The 12,777-nt window shown below is 35.5% G+C and overlaps 2 protein-coding genes and 1 non-coding gene across 3 annotated transcripts; 1 reads left to right on the forward strand and 2 right to left on the reverse strand.

Moving 5' to 3' along the window:
* Nucleotides 1-32: 32 nt before the first annotated feature.
* On the reverse strand, nt 33-106 carry TRNAT-AGU (transfer RNA threonine (anticodon AGU)). Its single transcript has one exon. It is a non-coding gene; the product is annotated as a tRNA-Thr (tRNA).
* Nucleotides 107-407: 301 nt separating this feature from the next.
* LOC145626527 (tlg2p-like protein a) lies at nt 408-3,874 on the reverse strand. Its single transcript, XM_081678974.1, has 8 exons — nt 3,693-3,874; nt 2,725-3,001; nt 2,538-2,627; nt 2,314-2,388; nt 1,820-1,897; nt 1,193-1,258; nt 1,027-1,107; nt 408-902 (listed from the first exon to the last, which is right to left on the reverse strand). Exons 1-8 carry the CDS (start codon nt 3,872-3,874, stop codon nt 795-797), a joined length of 957 nt encoding a protein of 318 aa, XP_081535100.1. The 3' UTR covers nt 408-794.
* A 1,427-nt stretch (nt 3,875-5,301) lies between these two features.
* LOC145628776 (protein DEHYDRATION-INDUCED 19 homolog 6-like) lies at nt 5,302-12,222 on the forward strand. The gene is made up of 5 exons (XM_081681173.1): nt 5,302-5,651; nt 5,760-5,902; nt 10,609-10,686; nt 11,151-11,407; nt 11,892-12,222. Exons 1-5 carry the CDS (start codon nt 5,576-5,578, stop codon nt 11,998-12,000), a joined length of 663 nt encoding a protein of 220 aa, XP_081537299.1. The 5' UTR covers nt 5,302-5,575; the 3' UTR covers nt 12,001-12,222.
* Nucleotides 12,223-12,777: the final 555 nt, after the last annotated feature.

A 12,777-nucleotide genomic window follows, 5' to 3' on the forward strand; every position in this document is an offset into this window, starting at 1 on the left:
TCAGATCATTACATCTCTCTACAACATAAAAATGCTCTTGTTGAGAGTCGAACTCAAGACCTCCCGCTTACTAAACGGGTGCTCTAACCAACTGAGCTACAAGAGCTTGTTGGACAATTTATGCAGTTTTTTTTATTTGTATTTAAACAAGTTAGCAATTTGCTACCTACACTATTTTGTTAACAACAAAATCACTACACTTTGCTATTTCAGATCAAGGTCAATTACAAAAACTTAAAGTTAGTATGACTTGATAATAATTAAGGGGAAATATTGCACCAATTACATAAATGGTTTAGCTGCTAGAATATTATAGGCATTTGATCATTGCATGTTTATATCTAGCTCTCTCGTGAGTTACTTGTATGCTGTTCAATGTGAAGCCTAAATAAAATGAGTAATGTGAACCATAATGAACATATCGGCTTCATTGATTAATAATGTTTACAGATAAACAATGTCTGAATCTTTAAAGAATCATCTGAAGAAGAAAGATCTACAAAAACCAATGTTTCAGTTCAGAGTAGTTCTTCCAATAAATGAAATAAAACTATTGCTGCCTTTGTCTAATGTTGTAGTCTTGTAATTGTTGTCTTAGTAAATTTGTATGTATACACACTTGTTCGTGGTTTTGATTCATGTAATCCCTATTAGAAGCTCTCAAAACAGAATAGGCATAAAATTGAGTACACGGCGTGTTTAGGTGAACCAGCCAAGAACCTGAAGCTTTTTCTCTCTGGCTGATGGCTGATGAAACAAATTTGATAATATGTGAAAACCAATACCTTCACTTTTTAAAAAATAATTTCCTTCAATACTAGGAGAACGAGCATGACAAAGCACATTATAATGAGAATGGTTGCACATTTCACTATTCCCCCATGCTTCTGATTTCTATCTGCCTGCAAGTTCAGCGCCACAACAGAAAGAAGAAAATGAAAAAAAAAAGCATCAATCACATAAGATGACGCAACAAAAGAAATGAGCTGAACGGTTATTTTAGACCATATATACAAGAAAGATGACCTTCTGAAGCTGTTTTAGGCCCTCCTGAACTGTTGCTGCTACATTCTGAATGTTGTAATCTACCCTATCAACAATTGTACCCTGCACGCAAGCATGATGGATTATTATCTATATCATTCATGGGTATGCTCAGCTGACATATCATGAAAGTTGCTTAACTGCTAACCTGATCTATCACCAACACTGAGAGATCCTTCATGATTTGAGCAAGCTCATTCACTGATTCTGCAACCTATAGACAACATGAAAGAAACAAGACGTGGATCAGAGATGTTTATGTTTATGTGGATGTGAATGTATGTATTTTGGAATCAGTAATAATATTTTACTTTCTCTATCTCTGTATTATTCTTTTTAACTTAATGTTTCCCCCCTCCACTAAAATAGCTGTTGCATTAAAACTTACTACTCAGTAAATTACACATTAGAATATTGGATGATAGTCTGATAGATTAATCAATTTAATTAATTTCATATAATAGTAAAGGCTGTAAAGCCAACAGCTAACTGGCTGATGTCTACAGTAGCAGTGATGGTAGACATTGATCACCAAAACACATTTGTAATTTAAAAAATTTGCATTAAGTACTTGACAAGAGTGAATGAAAAAAGAACTAGAAAAAAGGAGACAGACTAAACAAGGATCATACAGAGTTCAAAAAGATTTAGCAACTCGGGAAAAAGATATTTTCTACAACACATGAAAGTATCCTAGGTTAGAATCAAAAGTCAAATACATATGCAATTAAGCTTGTTATACAATCAAGCTATTAGCTATAACTGCATTACTCACCTGTTGGATTTCTCGCTCCCTCTCTACAGTGAAGGCTTCACTTTTCCTTATCCTTGCTAGCTGGTGCTCATTTATCTCCTATATATGGAACATAAAAATATAGAACCATAAAAAAGTGGCACTTAACACGATTTATAAAGGTAAACATAAGGTCCACAATGATAAAGGCCCATCAGCAAATAGGTACTAATGTAATATACACAAGAAATTGCTGAAAGGAAATGTGACACTTTATGGGACTTGACAACAACTCTTATTCCTCGAGCTGTTAACTTTCCCTAAGATAATTTCAAATTTACTGAACAAAAGTGAAAAAGGTTTGAGAACGAAGAAAAGTTGCAAAGCCACTAAACTAAAGATCAATTCAGCAAACAAATAATATTGTTTTGTCTCAAAAGTATGATTTCATTGTTCATCACAGTAACTCTTAATTTCTAGTCTAGGATAAACATCTCAGAAATCTTGAAACAAATCAGTTAACCTGGTTGCAGTACCTGGTCATCCAAGTCAGCATCTTCGACTTGAGATCTGCTCCCATTCATATTTATTTCCAAGTCTCCATCTGAACCCTAAGCCAAGAAATTAGCAACCTTCAATGTTTCAAGGTTGATAGGATAAAGATAGCAATCGTAACACTAAGATATACAATCATATAATAACTGCATAACCAGCAGTCCAGCAAACAACAGCTATGCAGACATCAGGTTCTGGTACTAACCTCTTTTTGCTTTTGAAGGCGCTTTAAATATGCAGATTGCTTTTTCCGAAGCTCCATTGATAAGCTTTGAAGATCAGTTGCAAATGAACGCTGCAATAAAAACATCCAAACTTAACTTCAAAGGACAACTGCAGCATAAGACCAACATTATTTACTCAATTCAACCCCTGATAAGTTAGATTTATACCTGCACATTTTTCCTGACATTCGAGTCCTTTGTAGGTCCACCAGCAGAAAGTCTATGCAAACTCTTTTCTGATTTCCTTATCAAATTCGTTATCTCATTAGTAAGGCTCTCAATTCGGCGCTGATCTTCTTTACCATCTCCAAATGAAGGCATCAATGCTTTCGCATGAGCCTTTGTCAACTCAGCCATTTGCGAACGTGCACGCTGCACATTTGATGCCACATCTTCGGATACATCTACCCAAGCTGGTGGCAGACCAACTTCTACTGAACCTTTCCTGCAGCAAGAAACTTACTTAAATTCCTAGGACAACACTACAATTATATAATGACAACATCACAATTTTCCAAAATTTAACTTCAAGAAAAGATCATTTTTTTTTTTTTGGTGTTTAGAGAGCCACAAGGGCGGGGGTGAGAATCGATCCCAGAATCTCTGGGAGCCGGGAGGGAAGCTCTAACCACTTGAGCTATTCCTCACTCTCTCGAGAAAAGATCATTTAATTGCTAATAAATACATAATTACATACATATTGATGCCGAAAAAAGAGCATTTAAAAGAAGGTGAGCAATAGAGCATGTTAACAAATTATAACACTTCAACTATATGATTAGAACCTCACCATTGTTTCAGTTGTCTAATTCAAATTAACTTCCTAGGCATATATGGTCTCTAAGAGGTAAAATATCGGTATAACCGATTTATGGTACGTAGTTCCATACGTCCAATCAACTTTCTTCTAGTACAACAGTACATTGCCCTGTTACCTGCACCTTCTTCAATCACATACTAGTTGTTTTCGGGTTATGTTCGGGTTGGGTCAACATTTGCCAGCTCTAACTCAAAATCGTATTCCTTACGAACTAATGCTAATTACAATTACATTTATATCCAATTAAACAACAATGTATACCAAATTAAACAGCAAAAAATGACCAAAAATAATGAACATTGAGAAATTAACAAACCTAGAAGTTCCAGGATCCTCAGAACTAATAGGCGTATATGAACGAGCACCACGATGAAGCAAAGAGGTAGCAGCCAATTCAATACTATGTTGATGCGACGTCGTTCCTTCGATCGGCGTTCGTACGCTCTTCAGCGCATCTCTGTGCTTCCTAAACAAAATCGTCCGGTTTCTCGACGTCATTGAAATTTCATATCATCAAATTTAGCAGTATAATTGTTGAATTGAAGAAGAATTTGAGGAACTTTAGTTTTGAAAATCCCTAATTTCGGCACATTTTACATTAATTTTCTCTGTTTTTTTAGGAGAGAAGATGAAAAGGAGAATTTGGAAATGTGTTGAGAGTGATTTAGAGGAGAGAGAAAATGGTGAATTATGATCGGAAAATTGACGGCAATGTGAGAGAGAAGAATGGTGAAGGGGTGATCAGAGGTTGAATTGGTGCGATCTGTGCTTCAATGGCGGGGAGAGAGAAAGTTCGGTAATGGCAATATCAACGACTTTTTTTTTTTTTTTTTTATTTTTATTTTCCACGTTTAAAAAATTACAGCCTAATGAAAGTGCATTGGACTAAGCTTGGGTAAAAAAATTAATTGGAACTTATTAGACTTGGAAACAAAGTTGCAGGATTAAATTTATTGAACCAAAATGTATATTCGAATTTAGTGAGCTAAATAAAGAACGGAGCCATAGTGAGCTAAATGAGTTGCATGAGCATTGATTCTTAAACCTCATGGATACAAGATAGGAGCGATACCACTATTTCATCACCTCAACCTCAGAATTATAATGTAATTAACCATAAAAGATTACTTGGTTTGATATTGTATTCCCGTATAATATAGTATGTTATGTTTATCTTTTTAATTTTTTTTTTTTAAAAATATCATATATCATATAGAGTCATTAGAATTTAAAAATCTCACATCAGTTGTATGATCCCTTAAATTCAAACAATAGTGATATAGATCAGATTGTTTAAGTGTGTCCCTAGTGAGCCTTATTGTCTTATTTTATTTTTATATTTTAGGCGTGTTTAATTTCTCATGTTAAAAAATACTAGTAATTATCATCATAAAATATTAGTAATTATCTCACATCGATTGTATGATCCTTTAAATTCAAACAATAGTGATATAGATCAAATTATTTAAGTGTGTCACGTATGAGCCTCACTGTCTTATTTTATTTTAATATTTTACGCGTGTTTAATTTCTCATGTTAGAAAATACTAGTAATTATCTTAACATAGATGATGTTTGTCCGCATCAAAAAGCTTTTTTCCAATAAGTGAATAACAACTCTATTCTCTCATAGACATAGGTTTAAAAACGTACTAGTACTAATTAAACAAACATTACACCAAAGTACCAAACCTAAATTATTCCAAAAAAGAAAAGCATGGTTTTGCCAATTGGACAAAGATGAGCCGTCATGATTCAAGAAGCTGTATCCAACAACAAAAGAACAAAAATTGAGTTTGCAATTTGCAAATCTTACAACTTACAATGATCAAAAATTTATTTTAAGGAAAAAAAAAACACCCAAAATTCCCAAAAAAATACCAAAAACAAAAAAAGAAAAAAATAAAAATAAAAAATAAATAAAAGAGGAAGAAGAACTGGCAAAATGAAGTGAGCAGAGAGCAAGCTGATATTTTCATCTCATCTCTCAACCTTCCTTTCTCACTCATCCGCATTTTCTCTCTCCTCTTCTCTCAACAGAAAGCTCATACACTCTCATTCTTCTTCATTTGCTCGAAAAATCCCCAATTTTCATCTTCATTAATTATCAATTTACATCTACTTGAGCTTAACTTTCTGGAGTAGCTCGAATCGAAACCCTAATTAATCGATCAATAGTTTTTATTTCCCGATTTTAATTATGGATGGTGATTCTTGGGCTGCTCGTTTGTCTTCTGTTTCTAAGCGTTATCAATCTGCTTTCCAAACTCGATCAGGTAAAACACCCACAAAAAAAAATAGAAAAACCCTTTTCAATTAATTTTTTTTTCAATTTTTGGGTCTTTTTAATTAATGTTTTGGGTTTTATTTTTGGGAAATTACAGATGTTTATATGGGATTTGAGGATATTGAAGGAGATGATGATATAAGGGAGGAGTTTCCATGCCCATTTTGTGCGGAGTATTTTGACATTGTTGGACTGTGCTGCCACATTGATGACGAGCATCCTATTGAAGCAAAAAATGGGGTATTTACTTTTCTTCTTTTGTCTTCATTATTGATATATATTGTGAAAGTTGGAAACTTTAATGTTGAAAAAGCTTTAAAATTTTATCAATTTGTTGAAACTCGAACTCTAAATTGTGGTCATACTGGTTTAAGCTGTCGTGTTAATGTATTGTATTGTATTGTACAGTATTTTTTTTTTAATGTTTGATGAGCTTAATTGAGTGTATAGAAGAGGAAAGATGATTCTTTTGTGTTTTTGGGGCGGTGTTTGCATCCATATTGTTTATTTGTATTATAGACTCTTGGATGATGATCTCATGTTTTGCGAATCAAGATGTCAATGAAGAGGATTTTGGGAACTGTGTGATGATTCCTTTTTCTTAAAAAAAAATAGTCAGTGAAATTTCTTTATTCATTCAAATGATCAAGATATGAAGTTTGATGCATACCGTAAATTATTATGGGAAAGGGTAATAAAAAGAGGTAGTTTGTTTTAGGTTTGATAGCCAGGATGATGTATGCAAGCTACACGTATCTTGGTGTTCGGACTAAGTATCACATTGGCAACACGTAGGTCTCTTTAGTTTGAAGTAAGGAATGGCTATGTTAGAGTTTGAATAACATTGATGGAATGATGGAGTTGTGTCAATGTTGCTTGCACTTTGTTGTCAAGAACTTAGAATAACAGTGTGGCTTGTTTAATTATCAGAGACATGATGTGGCTTTGGCTGCTGCATAAGCATAACCCTTTTCTTCCTCAAACATCGGATCTTTTTCCATAGTGAATGTTGAAGAATTACTTTGCTATATTTTTGGGGCAAGGGGTCAAGAGGAGAGAAGGTGTCAGTAGACAGTCTAGACACTTTCATAATTAGCACTGGAGTTTTGAATGTGGCGGCTGGAAAATGTTGTAGAATATGAGCTCTAGACCAATATAGGAGTGACGAGCTTATGTTGTAGTAGAGTACTAGAGTTAAAGTGAAGAAGAGTTGAGAATGTTTGAGACAATTATGCTCAAGCTCATGAAGGGGCTAATTGGGGTGTCTGTGGTTATAAGTTAGCAAACTGTTTTAATGCTTTGTTCTTGCTCTGGAATCATTTTGATGATTATAAAACTAAGACAAATAACGCTGAGTGTCTTATTGAGGATCAGCTGGGAAAATATTACACATTCTTACCTCTATCTGGAAGGGCATTTAGAGAGTAATATGCCGTTGGCAAGTGTTGAGGATTGAGAAATTGTATTACTTAGTCTTACCCATGCTTGAGACTTTAATGAGGTCATTTCTAAGAGATACACGTAATAAACTTTTTTCCAGAAAAGGTATCATTAGATTGAAAAACGATATAATAAAGGATCTTGGGGGAGGTGAGCAAATATAGTGACACTAAACATGGGGGTTTGGGAAGAGTAGGCAATGCATAGAAGTAATTGCTAGATATTGTAATAACACTCATGAATGGAAAGGAAAATGGGAGAGACCCGTATCTTATGTAAACAAGGATCTAACATTAAAGAGGGCACCGACTTGACGAATTGCAAAAATCATTTAATTCCGTAGAATTCTTTTCAGGGTTGAAAACATGCTGAATTCTGGATAGGCCCAATCTCCTGTGGTCCCTTAGGTTTATTTCTTTTCTTGCCACGAGCATCAGGGTGTCTCATCTTTTATGTCAGATGCCTTTCCCTTCTTGCCTTCGATTTTGGGTCATTAATGACCTTTTATTATAATTTCTTATTTCATCTTTTGGTGATGTTCATCTTTTATAATATCCACTACCATTTTTTTGTATGAAATCAACTCTAATTGGCGGATACTGTTTCTCATAGAACAGGTGCAATCTAATCACCACACAATAAGAGCTTCCTTGAGTTTTAAGCAGTAAATTATAGTATCTTCTTGTCACATGCAAATGCACTCCTCTTTTTCAATCAATTATTTAGTATGCGGTATAAAATACTGATGCTGTAATTGTAGTGAGTGGCTCGAAATACTGATGACCATCTCTGTGCATAGAATCTGTCTTGATCCATGTATCATAGTAGGAAGGGTTGATGTCATGTTCCTCATGTAAATGTATATCTTCTTACCCTAGAAAATATGGCTGCGGGAAGGTGTTAAGTAGGTGAATGTTTTGGGAAGTACGTTTATTGGAGCTAAAAATAGTATGAGAAGACATGATTTATTATGAGCACGTGGGGGCTTTTTATTGGGATCTAGTGCCAGCTAATTGCATCCATTATTTTATGTACTAGTATGGGATAAGTTCAAAACTGCTGCTTGTCTGTTTCTTGTTCAATATATAGCCCTAAATTATATTTGTAGAGGATATTTTCCCTGGATCCAATGGACAGTGAGGCAGTAGCTGTACTTGGAAGTCATGGAAGAAGTTTTGTTGTTAGATTGACATGAAAAGTAGAGAAGAATGGGGGAAAACAGGATCTGTATACAAGACAGGTTTCAAAAAAGGAAAAGGTAGTCATCACTAATTTCCTTTTCCTACCCCTGGTAGTTTTTGGTCCAGATTTCTTATATTGCTTTATCCTTTTAATTCTTTGTATTTTAAAAACTCCTGTGCTTCTATTTGAATCTGAATCCCCACTCCCCCCTTAATACATACCCTCAAACTCATCCATGATGTGGAGACATGACCCAACGTTCCTCTACATTTTGACCCTCCTCCACTACTTGCTATTATCCCATTATCCTTTAATTACCCCCTTAACCCCTTCACAACCAAGCAACATAAGATGCTCTTTGACAAATTGTCTGGACAAACCCCCATATCAACCATTGCCAACCCCAAGATTTTCAAGAGAGAGAAAGTGCAAGTTTGAGTATTATTACATTAGTCTTTATTCCCAAAGCAAAGGTTTCTGTGTGATGTTTAGAGTTTTGGACTCTTACCCTAGCAGTTCCCATGTCGAACTGACCAGGTTGCAGACATGGGATAAGGTTGTGGACACTGGGTGTGGGACATAGGTTGGACTTGCAAGTTGCTAGGGAGATAATTCACTGGATGTGTGAATGAGGGCACCAATTAAAGAAAAGAGAAATTTGGACGTGTTGGTCGTTAGAGTGATGCAAAACCCACGAAAGTATTTGCCAACTGCCATGCTCTTGCATGTTGCGAAGAGAGAAGATGGCTTGTGTTCAATAAAGCACGATGAAGGGGTAAATGAATGGTCAACGAACAAGTGTTCCAAAAAAAAAAAATAATGCTATAAACTCTTAATTTATATTTTTAATTTTTTTAAATCTTATAGATAATATTAAAAATTATGTAAGTAAAAACAAATTTTATTTCTCGCTTCCTTGAATATAGAATTTCCTGTATCTGATCCTTGGCTCCATTCTTGAGTCCGATGCTGGTGTCTGGGTCAAGGCATCATAGGTTTCACCAAATATGACTCCATGGTTGGACTAGGCCCTTTAAGTTTTAGATTCGGAATTCCCAAAGACTTGAGCTTAGCCAACACATTTAAATGGTGAAGTTTTTGCTTGAAGACTAGAAGTTATGGTGAATGAAAGAAGTAAGAGAGAAAAATGTCAAATGGGGAGGTACAATGGCAATGTGGTGAGATGATGGTGATGGAAGTGTCTGGGCAGAGAGAAGCTAATATGAGGGGGAGACTTTATGGCACAGATTTCGCTTTCTTTCAATTCATAACCGAAACACAATGAAATGAACTTAGATATCATTCCTTATTATAACAAGAAAATATTTTGAATGAAAGTAGTCTGAGCTGGCTGGTTCCAATTTTCATTAGAAACCCTATGGTAGAATAATATATTCTTATTAGAATTGCAATTCACGGGGCTCTGTGGTTGTTAAGTGAAGCTTTTATTTAATTGGGCAAAGGTGGCCTTCTTCAACCTTAGTTTTGAACTGTGGCAGCGAATTTTAGTAGACATGGTCTTCCTGTTTTATCCCATTCCTCTACCTGCCTTGAAATAGTGTGGTGGAGCTAATGATTTCTAGGTACTTGCTTGTGCATAGACGATGCCTTTATTTCTCACTCTTTCTCTCCCTTCCTCACACCCTTAAAAAGCAAAGGACTTAGTGGAGGACAAGAAAAGACGTGTAAGTGGTGTATGCCAATGATCAAATGATGTTTTTGTATGAGTAATCAATTTTCCTTGCTCTCAATGAGGCTTTGCTACCGTTAACCATGTAAAGTATCAGTGATTGAAAAGAATCACCCGTATGAGATTATCTGTATCTTTTATGATTCTATATTTGATCTGTGAATGCTTTTGACAACTTTGCTTCCCCAATTAAGATTTTCACTTGGACATTTTTACATCTGAACCAAAGTTTAGGGGTTAATTTTAACCCGGATATTGCATTTCTAGACTATAGATGCTTAATTTTCTAAACTTAAGTATTGTATATGTTTTATATGTTCTGATATTGAAAATGCTTTGTTGTCTTTTATTGAAAGTAACATTCTGGGTGTTGAACAAATTTGTGTGCATTCTTTGTTATTCCTGATGGAAGAGAACATGTCTTTATTGCCATTGTTATTCAGGGTATAATGGTATGTGTACCTTATTTTAGAAAGTGAAACATTGGGATGCTTCAGTGAACAGTCCAACTTTTAGGTAAACTAGTTAAAAGTTTGCTTTTCGTTTAGTATTTTGAGAACTTGGATTTAAAATTTTATGATTCCTGACCTCTTGATATACTGTATTTTCACACTGTGACTGTTTTGATCTTCAGGTATGCCCAGTTTGTGCCATGAGGGTAGGGGTTGATATGGTTGCACACATCACGTTGCAACATGGGAACATTTTTAAAATATCCTTTTCTATTCAGTAATTACTTTATTGCTTATTTGATTACATTTTTTGGTTGCAATCCTCTGTGATTTCTTTTACTACTACAATAACAACCAACTAGTCAAATACAAATCTACCTGAGGGTAGGGTATGGGGAGGTCCATGTAAATGCAGGATACTCCTTATAGTGAAATTTAAAGGATAGACTCAGATATATGCTGCGGAGTTGTAATTTGTGTTGAATTCTTTTATAATGTCAAATTCACTCATCTTGTTATAGTCTCTTAGGTCCTCCCTCCCTCCTTTCTTTTCCTCGTCTCATCTCAAATTATATATTCAAAACATGCTTTAATTCTTCAGAAAGATAAATAATTTCTCAGCCTTGAAACATTGGAAAGCATTTGTGTCATTGTTGATTTAGGAGTTGAGGTCCTTTTGTACATTTAGAGGATATGTTGTTTGAGTTCCTTGACTATATACCACGTACAGCGCAAGAGGAAATCGCGCAAAAATGGATCGCAGTCAACACTTTCACTGTTGAGAAAAGAATTGCAGGAAGGAAACTTACCGTCCCTGTTTGGGGGTTCTTCCTGTATAGTGTCATCTTCCAATGCTGCACCTGATCCTTTGTTATCATCTTTTATATTGCCTATGGCTGATGATATTGGGATGTCTCAGTCTCAATCATTATCTGATACAAGCACAACAAAGAAAGGCAAAGAGGAGAGTGTACGAGAAAGGTTGGTATATTATCTTGTCTGTTTCCTGTTTATCAGCTTTTACATAATGGCAATACTCTTTCATACTCAATAAAAGATGTTACCTGTTAGTCCATTGTGTTGTACTGTTTATCTACCCCAACACCTGTAGCCTATATCTTGCCTGAGAAAAAAAGGACAAATTTTCTGAAATTTGATCGCTGTGTTGTTTTGTGATTGTTGAATATTGCTGCACAGGACTATCTAGTAAAGATGTCCTTTTTACGATAATTTTTGGGCTAACTAACATTTGAATTGCGAGCCTGTGTTTACAGTGCATGTTTTAGTTTTATTGCCAACTAGGTTATATGTATTATTCGACCTGGCCGCCTTTACAGTTTGTCTATGATAAGGCTTCAGTATTTTTATCAGTAGTCAGGATTCCCTACGAATCAAATATCAAGTAGTACATGCTTGATAACTTGGATAAATTTGCTGGTTGAATCTAATCTTTTAGTGGTGGCAGGCATGTGAAATCAGAGCCCCTGTCAATCAAAGATCAAGAGGAGAGGGCAAGGAGATCTGAATTTGTCCATGGTTTGTTGATGTCTGCCATGTTCGAGGACAAATTATGAAGTTGCGGGTTGTGGATTTGAGAGGATCATTGGTAAACCAGTTTGTAGTGAATATGCAAATGTATCTGCGAGTGTAATAACCTGTAGGAATAAATGTAATTTATGATGAGAGTGGAATATAGCTCTAGGCTCAAACAGATGTAATCCTTGTTAAATTCTCACGATTTTCGTTACTCTTAGCACGAGGAATGAAGATATAGAAGTTTGTGTTTGCTTACCACCCTCCCTCTCCCCCGAGTGTAAAATTAGAATCTTTAGGGCATAGTTGGGAGGATTCATCCAGCTATTCCTTCCCTCCCACTTCTATTTTGCGCTAATCCAATTCACTTTCCACAAATTCCAACATTGAGGGGAATCTCTCGCTCTCCCTCCCCCCCCCCCCCCCCCCCCCCCCGGCCGCCTGTTATCCGAGGTTTGGTTTGAAGAAGGCCCAAAAGAGCATAGCGTACCAACTGAACGGAGGGAGAGGACTCAACAAAGAATGCCGGATATAAAGACATAAATGAAGAGGCTATATATGTTTTCGGAGTTGGGAGGAATAATCAAAGAAAAACATCTTTATTTAGAATAAAACTCCTTGAAGTAATACCCAAAGGTTCAAGTTTGATCTTTCTCCTCTGCCTTAACCACAATTAGAGAAACTCTATATCTTAGACCAATAAGTAATCTTAAGTCTCATTAGTAACATCAATGGGTTCATTTTTAGATGGCGAATGAGTATGGTTTTTCAATAGCTTTGAAAAGAGTCAAAAGACCATGAATTGATTTTCGTTACTA

The sequence above is a fragment of the Chenopodium album genome, chromosome 4 (genome assembly GCF_948465745.1).
Source record: "Chenopodium album chromosome 4, dcCheAlbu1.1, whole genome shotgun sequence".
NCBI lineage: Eukaryota > Viridiplantae > Streptophyta > Magnoliopsida > Caryophyllales > Amaranthaceae > Chenopodium > Chenopodium album.

Coding starts and splice junctions, on each gene's coding strand:
- LOC145626527 (XM_081678974.1), bottom strand. CDS start 3,874: ATGACGTCGAGAAACCGGACGATTTTGTTTAGGAAGCACAGAGATGCG. Junction 2,389..2,537: donor GCCTTCAAAAGCAAAAAGAG/GTTAGTACCAGA, acceptor TTCTTGGCTTAG/GGTTCAGATGGAGACTTGGA. Junction 1,898..2,313: donor ATGCTGACTTGGATGACCAG/GTACTGCAACCA, acceptor TTCCATATATAG/GAGATAAATGAGCACCAGCT.
- LOC145628776 (XM_081681173.1), top strand. CDS start 5,576: ATGGATGGTGATTCTTGGGCTGCTCGTTTGTCTTCTGTTTCTAAGCGT. Junction 5,903..10,608: donor CTATTGAAGCAAAAAATGGG/GTATTTACTTTT, acceptor TTTGATCTTCAG/GTATGCCCAGTTTGTGCCAT. Junction 10,687..11,150: donor AACATGGGAACATTTTTAAA/ATATCCTTTTCT, acceptor ACTATATACCAC/GTACAGCGCAAGAGGAAATC.